At 36.8% G+C, this 8,214-nt stretch overlaps 1 protein-coding gene across 1 annotated transcript in view; it reads left to right on the top strand.

The window, feature by feature from the left end:
- The window catches only part of LOC103512977, a gene marked incomplete at its 5' end in the record, with an annotated part of 40,005 nt that extends 32,258 nt beyond the window's left edge, over positions 1 to 7,747 (top strand). The window contains one exon of the mRNA XM_026826302.1: positions 7,633 to 7,747. Within this exon, the coding sequence (XP_026682103.1) occupies positions 7,633 to 7,732 (100 nt within the window). The remainder of the gene's footprint in view (positions 1 to 7,632) is intronic.
- Between the last annotated feature and the right edge of the window lie 467 nt (positions 7,748 to 8,214).

Genomic DNA, 8,214 nt, shown 5'->3' with positions numbered 1-8,214 from the left:
TGGAAATTTGCGGGACAAAACACCAAAAGGGGGCGTCTTGAAAGATAAAAAAAAAAAAAAAAAAAAAAAACTTCGAATGTCGAGTGTGACGGGAGGCGCGCGAACGTCAAAAGTTCGAAGCGACGCCCGACCTATGTATATTAACACGAAACAGAAAGGAGTTTCCATTTTGTATACAAGCACTACTATGCCACTTAGTTTTAACTTTTTAAACCAAATTGGGTGTTCTCCTTTAAAAGAAGGGAATTTTGGCTTCAGAAGAGGAGAAATCTTCAGTGTGACGGGAGGCGCGCGAACGTCAAAAGTTCGAAGCGACGCCCGACCTATATTAACACGAAACAGAAAGGAGTGTCGATTTCGTATACAAGCACTACTACGCCACTTAGTTTTAACTTTTTAAACCAAATTGGGTGTTCTCCTTTAAAAGAAGGGAATTTGGACTTCAGAAGAGGAGAAATCTTGGATAACTCAACCAGACTTCCAGAAAGAAAATCCAGACTCTACTTGGTGGACGGAGCCAAAGGATGAGGGTTCGATTCTCACGGTCTTTCCTGTGTAATTTTGGTGCAAGGCTCGATGGTTCTTTGACTTTTGTACAGTTTACTTTTTCTTTCACAGTTTTCTCCCCTGTATTCATAATTACATTAATCATTACTCGTTTTTTGACGGCATGGTTTTATTCCCTTTCGTCATAGCACTAGACACTTTCAACCCCCCTAATCTTGTATCATAAAATAGATAGTACTAATTGATTGCTATCGTGATGTAGGTATACATATTGTAGTTTACGTTGGTACCTACTAATCTAGATTGTCAGAGTAACAGTGGGCACTAAATCGGAAAGAACACAAATTATTGAATATTACAATGTATAGAACTAATCATGAACGGTACTATAGTACCTACCTACACATTTTCCCCTCCTCGGTACAACTTACTAAATTATGTACATACAGCACAGACATGTCTTTCTTCTTTCTGTCACTTTAAATGCTGCCACTTATCGTTGCTCTGTTGTGTTTAAGAAAAGTGAGCCACCTACAGCAGACACAAAAAAGACTTCGATCGTGGCACTTTGGGAATGGCATTTTGCTCAAGCACTAGGCCAATGCGCCAATGTGATGGTTGCCAGAATGTGGAAGTTGTTGACATGAAAGAACACAAATTATTGAATATTACAATGTATAGAACTAATCATGAACGGTACTATAGTACCTACCTACACATTTTCCCCTCCTCGATACAACTTACTAAATTATGTACATACAGCACAGACATGTCTTTCTTCTTCCTGTCACTTTAAATGCTGCCACTTATTGTTGCTCTGTTGTGTTTAAGAAAAGTGAGCCACCTACAGCAGACACAAAAAAGACTCCGATCGTGGCACTTTGGGAATGGCATTTTGCTCAAGCACTAGGCTAATGTGATGGTTGCCAGAATGTGAAAGTTGTTGACACAAAACATGAAATTCATGTATAACTTTAAGTAAAATAACCCAAAACTAAATTATTAAGGAGCGCGGTAGCGCTCCGCCCCGCCAAGTCAAGAAAGTTTGACCGCGCTACTAGAGATATTATACGCGACAGGGAAAGTAGCCGTTTTCAGGTAGTTGGTATTATTTTAAGGGTTGGGTTATTTTCAGTGGTGTCAAGGAACCATTCATTTCTATTCTCTCAGATTCCCAAGTGTCTGCTTGTGTCACCAATGTTTTGTCCCTAACCCATTCTTTCTATTCTCTCAGATTCCCAAGTGTCTGCTTGTGTCACCAATGTTTTGTCCCTAACCCATTCAATTCCCAATTTCAGCACTTTTTTCTCCTCTCTTCAATGTTTCAGGGGTAAGGTGACGGTGCTTTGAATATGCCTCCTACAATTTATTTTTCTAATAAGTATTTGTGATGATGATAACTAAAATCGAAAAGCTCATGAACTTATGATCTTGTCACTTCTCTCTTGTGTAAAATTGTAAATGTGTCCATTTCTTGTGTACCTAACCCATTCAATTCCCAATTTCAGCACTTTTTTTCTCCTCTCTTCAATGTTTCAGGGGTAAGGTGACGGTGCTTTGAATATGCCTCCCCACAATTTACCTATTTTTCTAATAAGTATTTGTTATGATGATAAACAAAACCAAAAAGCTCATGAACTTTATGATCTATGATCTTGTCACTTCTCTCTTGTGTTAATTTGTAAATGTGTCCATTTCTTGTGTAAATTTCCTGTAAAGTAACTTAATTGGAAGGAATTGTGTCTCACTCTCAATCGAACTTCTACTTACGTCTCCTGCTCTTTCTTGCTCTCTCACTACTTTCTAATATTTGTCTCTTATTCACAACCCAGCCTGTTGTTCATCATAGTGAATTCAATAGTCCCTTAGCGTTAATAAAGTTCTATTTATGCATCTTTTCCTGCGAGGACATTTTAGTTCCTTCTTTTTGTTCTCTTTAACTTCCATCTCCCTTCAGTTCCTGTCTCTATCTGACTAACCTGCGTCATTTCCACTTTGTTTTTGCCTTCCAGTACATTGCCTTTACTTCTTATCTATCCCACGCAGCATAGCATTTGACACATTCCTTTCAGATATTTCACGTTTCACACAATATAAGATTTGATTTATGCATTATTTCAGAACACTCTACACCAACAGTCCGTTCTACTTTCGCCGGGATTCCATACGGAAGAGGAAATAAATCGGGTGACGCCCCCTCTTCTCTTGAATGGTCACGTGATATCTAGCTCCGCCCCTCCAGATGGATAGCTCATCTCTCATTGGAGAACTCAAGCAAGTCGAATGTGAAGTACAGGGGTAGAAATTACCAGGGGGATTGATGCCCTGTGTATAACAGTATACTAGGGCTCCCAATTTTCGAACTTCGAGGGATACTCGGGCATCGAATAGCTCGGAAACTTTAAGAAGCCTTAGCAGACATATACTCGTAAATGGCTCCCAGAAAACGGACAGATACTCCTGTGGAACTTGCCCTTCTTCACCAACTTTACTCTGCTTCAATCTCGCCACGACCCTTTCTGCATATTCGTTCCTCGAGAAACGTTAAAGGCGTGACCTCGGTGCTAAAGGTATCAGTGCTACGCCCGTTTTCGTTTCAAGGATCAATGGTCCTTCGGGCCGGATATTATGATATAGTTACCAAGGTGGACCGAATCTAAACAAGCTTTCCGCGAAGTTCTCAGAAAAGCTTTTTCAGGTTTACTCCACTTCGGTTAGCGAAACGAAAATCCCAATTTGTCACCATCTGGCGTGCATCCAACCTGATGACGCTTTGGTTTAGAAAGGTTTTTCAATCCTTCAATTTCTGTGAGGTGTTTTCTTCTTTTAGAAATTCGACAATTTTACCAAAATGTACTTTTTATTCTAATCAAAATTACTGTGAATATTTTCAAGTTTTAAAGGCGTGACCTCGGTGCTAAAGGTATCAGTGCTACGCCCGTTTTCGTTTCAAGGATCAATGGTCCTTCGGGCCGGATATTACGAATGTCGTCCTTTCAAATCGTTGTGTAAATCGCACTGTTGTTACTTTCCTTCATCTTTCTATGAGTATAATTTTATTGATATCTTCTAAATACAAAGTGCCAAGTTTTACTCTTAACTTCGACGATCAGTAACCAATGGGTAACGTTCTTTAGAAATGTGGCGATTGTATTTACTTTATAGTTACCAAGGTGGACCGAATCTAAACAAGCTTTCCGCGAAGTTCTCAGAAAAGCTTTTTCAGGTTTACTCCACTTCGGTTAGCGAAACGAAAATCCCAATTTGTCACCATCTGGCGTGCATCTAACCTGATGACGCTTTGGTTTAGAAAGGTTTTTCAATCCTTCAATTTCTGTGAGGTGTTTTCTTATTTTAGAAATTCGACAATTTTACCAAAATGTACTTTATATTCTAATCAAAATTACTGTGAATATTTTCAAGTATCCTATAGGCTTTATGAAAGCAGTTTTATAATAGAAATCTTATATTATATTACCCATTCTTATTTATTGCTATCAATATAGGTGACTATTTAAAGCATATTGTCTTATTTTATGTTTCTGTAAATGAATTTTACTTACCCTACGAGCAGTTTTATAATAGAAATCTTATATTATATTACCCATTCTTATTTATTGCTATCAATATAGGTGACTATTTAAAGCATATTGTCTTTTTTTATGTTTCTGTAAATGAATTTTACTTACCCTACAAGAACTAGTCATATTTTGTTTCCTGTTTTGCTAGTTTCTTAGAAATCTATTAAAATTGTTATAGGTAGGTGTGTGAATCTCTATACAAATTCCAAGACAATAGTTGATTTAACATCGAGTTATTGATATTAGTGTCAAGCTATCGAGGTTAAAGATACAGTCGAACCTGGATGTATAAGAGAATCCAGGGGACCACCTTTTTTTTCTCTTATATCCAGGTTTCCACTATATCCAGTTTCTTTTATATCGAGGTTCAACATGAAGGGCCCAGGAATTTTTCTCTTATATCCAGTTCTCTTATATCTAGCTTTGACTGTATATGAAAGTGAATATTGAAATATTTAAGACCAATTTCTCAGTCAATTTTGGTTGGTTTAAATATTTAAATGAATGCTATAATAATACATGTTATGGTTTACTCTTTCATATACATATTATCTAAAATTTTGTAAACGTTTAGCAGTTGACTAAGCAGACACCTATATGAGATCCTGAATTTAAATATCACATATTAAAAGTAACCAAAATGAGTGTGAAAACAAGACTATATGTTTATCATGATTTTACTAACTTGAGTATGTATTATTATTATTTATACAATAGTTCTTTGAATTTAATATTGAAAAACATGGGTCATTTCATGACATTCTTACATTTTTATATATATAATTCTGTACCGAGTACCCACCCACTTTTTTTTTTTTTCCTAACTATGTTTTCTTCTTCTTCTTCTTCTTCTTCTTCTTCTTCTTCTTCTTCGCCTTTTGTCATCGGCCTCTCAATCAGCTTTAGAGTGATCACTTTGAGGCCAACTGGTTTTGGCTAAAACAAAATTTTCCAAGAGGGATGCTCTTCTTCTTCTTCTTCTTCTTCTTCTTCTTCTTCTTCTTCTTCTTCTTCTTCTTCTTCTTCTTCTTCTTCGCCTTTTGTCGTCGGCCTCTCAATCAGCTTTAGAGTGATTGCTTTGAGGCCAACTGGTTTTGGCTAAAACAAAATTTTCCGAGAGGGATGCCCTTCGCACTCAACCTTTGCTATTGATATAGCATGAGGAAATTTGGACTAGTCTACTCCCTGTTTATAGTCCCCTAGCTAGACGCTGATCTACTCTCTGTTTATAGTCCCTCAGCCAGACTACTTACCTAACTATGTACTTTATATTTATAAATACTCATATTGGTGAAAATAGGTGACATAAAAATACAATAATATTTAGGTAATCTAGGTATAAATCTTTACTTATTGAAAAATTCTTAAAAATATTAATAGAAAATTAAAACAATAGGTAATAATAATAATACAATATTTGCATGTGATTCCATTTTATTTTGTTCAACATATTTTTTGCCAAACTCAAGTTAAAAAACATTAGAAACATACTAACTCAGGCATCATATTTGGCCTAAGCACAATAGGTAATAATAATAATACAATATTTGCATGTGATTCCATTTTATTTTGTTCAACATATTTTTTGCCAAACTCAAGTTAAAAAACATTAGAAACATACTGACTCAGGCATCATATTTGGCCTAAGCATAGTCTCGTGATACAAAAGTGGATCACACCGTACCACCAGCATAGTGACTGTGATACAAAAATGGATCACATCGTACACAATGTGTTATACAAATTTCAACAAAAGTTGCTTAGATTTTTGTGATTTTGTAATGTCACTTTTATATTATTTCTTGTATGTATAAGGAGGTAGGTTTTTGAAAATACTTTCATGTTACTTTACTTTATAAAATAAAGAAGGGATTTGTTTAAATAAATATTTAAGTGAAATGAGTGTTTGTTATTTCTTTGAAAGTTGAATTATGAGTGCTAGTGATATATGTAGTACCTATGTGGTAAAAGCTGGCAGCATAAGATTGCACACCAGATGATCTCTCATCTGGATATCAATTACACACAATATCTGTTAGGAACTAGTGCATTCAGTACCTACATTGGCACCACTTGCTATGTATGTACCTACCACTTTTTTTTTTTTTTTTTTAATGACAAAAACTTGAATATCGCTAAAACTTGAGACGAAGTGACGATAGCTCAAAAAAAAAGTACAGCATCGTTGAGTGTGGTGTGTTTGGATGGGTGACCGTGTGACCAACTGGGAACGCTCCTGCTGGCTGAATTAGCCTCGTGAGGCTAAGTTGATTACAAGTTATACAATAATGGTCTCGACGGCAAAATGGGAGAAAGTAACCTGTTAAGATACCTATTTGTAATCGAAATACGTGTCTCTTTTGCCGATCCTGGGAATCAAACTCGAGACAATTGCATTAACACTCGATCCTATTTCTATGTCAAAGGTCTCAACTGCCTGTGTTAACCGAATAGGTAAGGTAAATCTACCCCTGTTGGAGCTTAACCTTGATTTTATACCTAACTCGGTAAACTTTGTGATTCCCATGTACACTTTGATTCGTGTCCTTTCGTAAATTTCCCGTTTGATATTAAATTTGTTAACCCTCAACTTTTCAGGTTTTGATTGGCTCTGTCGTGTTAACCGCATAGAACTCTTAGGTCCCCTATTGAGACCCTGTTTATTTTTAGCGTCATGTTGGATTTTGAGTTATGAGTCCCTCCAGTTGTGAGGGAGAGTTAATTAACTGAGTGAATTTAACTTTTGTTTTCTGAGTTCTTTAATTACTAATGACATGACAGACGTTTGATATTTTCAGCCGACCCTCTTAGGGATGGATTCTGTTCTAATCTAGCTAGTTTTAGCGAAGTGTTTATTTTAACTTTTTTTTTTTTAATTTAATATTTTGAATTTTGAAAGTTTTCTCTTACATACAAATAGTGTTTGTTTGCTAATATCGTATTTACTATTTCCCCTGGCGTGGTAGCGCCTGTACTAAACCATTGGAAATCCGCCATCTTGAAGAGGGGAAATTGTTTCCGAAAGATAAATACACCTATGTACATATAGACTTTTTCGTCTGTGTTAATGCTGGGGTCATTTCATATACCTCGTTTCAAAAACTAGGGCCCCTTATCAATATCATATATTGGTTTCTTCAAATTAAATTGATCCCAAGGGCAAGGAAAACCTAGACCCTTTACAAATGGAGTGTGCCTGACCTGAAGGCATGCGATGTGTTCCAATCCACTCGAATCCAGAATAAATTACTGTAATATTATTTGCATCTTGAAGAGGGGAAATTGTTTCCGAAAGATAAATACACCTATGTACATATAGACTTTTTCGTCTGTGTTAATGCTGGGGTCATTTTATATACCTCGTTTCAAAAACTAGGGCCCCTCGTCAATATCATATAATGGTTTCTTCAAATTAAATTGATCCCAAGGGCAAGGAAAACCTAGACCCTTGACAAATGGAGTGTGCCTGAAGGCATGCGATGTGTTCCAATCCACTCGAATCCAGAATAAATTACTGTAATATTATTTTACTGTCATTCCTTAGCTATAAACTGAGTTCTCAAGATGCATCGGATCTTGCCAAGTCTCGTCGTAGTGTATCACAACTCTTCTGTTGTACGAGTCAAGTCTCTGAGCAGTGGTGAGTTAGGTCGTGATTTCCTTCGGAAAGTTGAGTTGAGTTATCCGTAATGCCGATAAAGCTTAAAACTCTGTTTCGTGTTGAGAGAAATTGAAGGGAAGTGGGAGAAAAGTTGAGGTGAAAATGCCGAAAAACCTTGAAACTATCGCGTTAATATAGGCCGGGCGACGCTTTGAACTCTTGACTGCCAAGTCTCGTCGTAGTGTATCACAACTCTTCTGTTGTACGAGTCAAGTCTCTGAGCAGTGGTGAGTTAGGTCGTGATTTCCTTCGGGAAGTTGAGTTGAGTTATCCGTAATGCCGATAAAGATTAAAACTCTGTTTCGTGTTGAGAGAAATTGAAGGGAAGTGGGAGAAAAGTTGAGGTGAAAATGCCGAAAAACCTTGAACCTATCGTGTTAATATAGGCCGGGCGGCGCTTCGAACTCTTGACATTCGCGCGCCTCCCGGAGTCCCGGCACGCTTGACAATCAATAAAATTTATTG

The sequence above is a fragment of the Diaphorina citri genome, unplaced genomic scaffold (genome assembly GCF_000475195.1).
Source record: "Diaphorina citri unplaced genomic scaffold, Diaci psyllid genome assembly version 1.1 scaffold906, whole genome shotgun sequence".
NCBI classification, from domain to species: Eukaryota; Metazoa; Arthropoda; class Insecta; order Hemiptera; family Psyllidae; genus Diaphorina; species Diaphorina citri.
The sequence above is the reverse complement of the archived record's forward strand: the minus strand, read 5'-3'. Positions and strand labels throughout refer to the sequence as shown.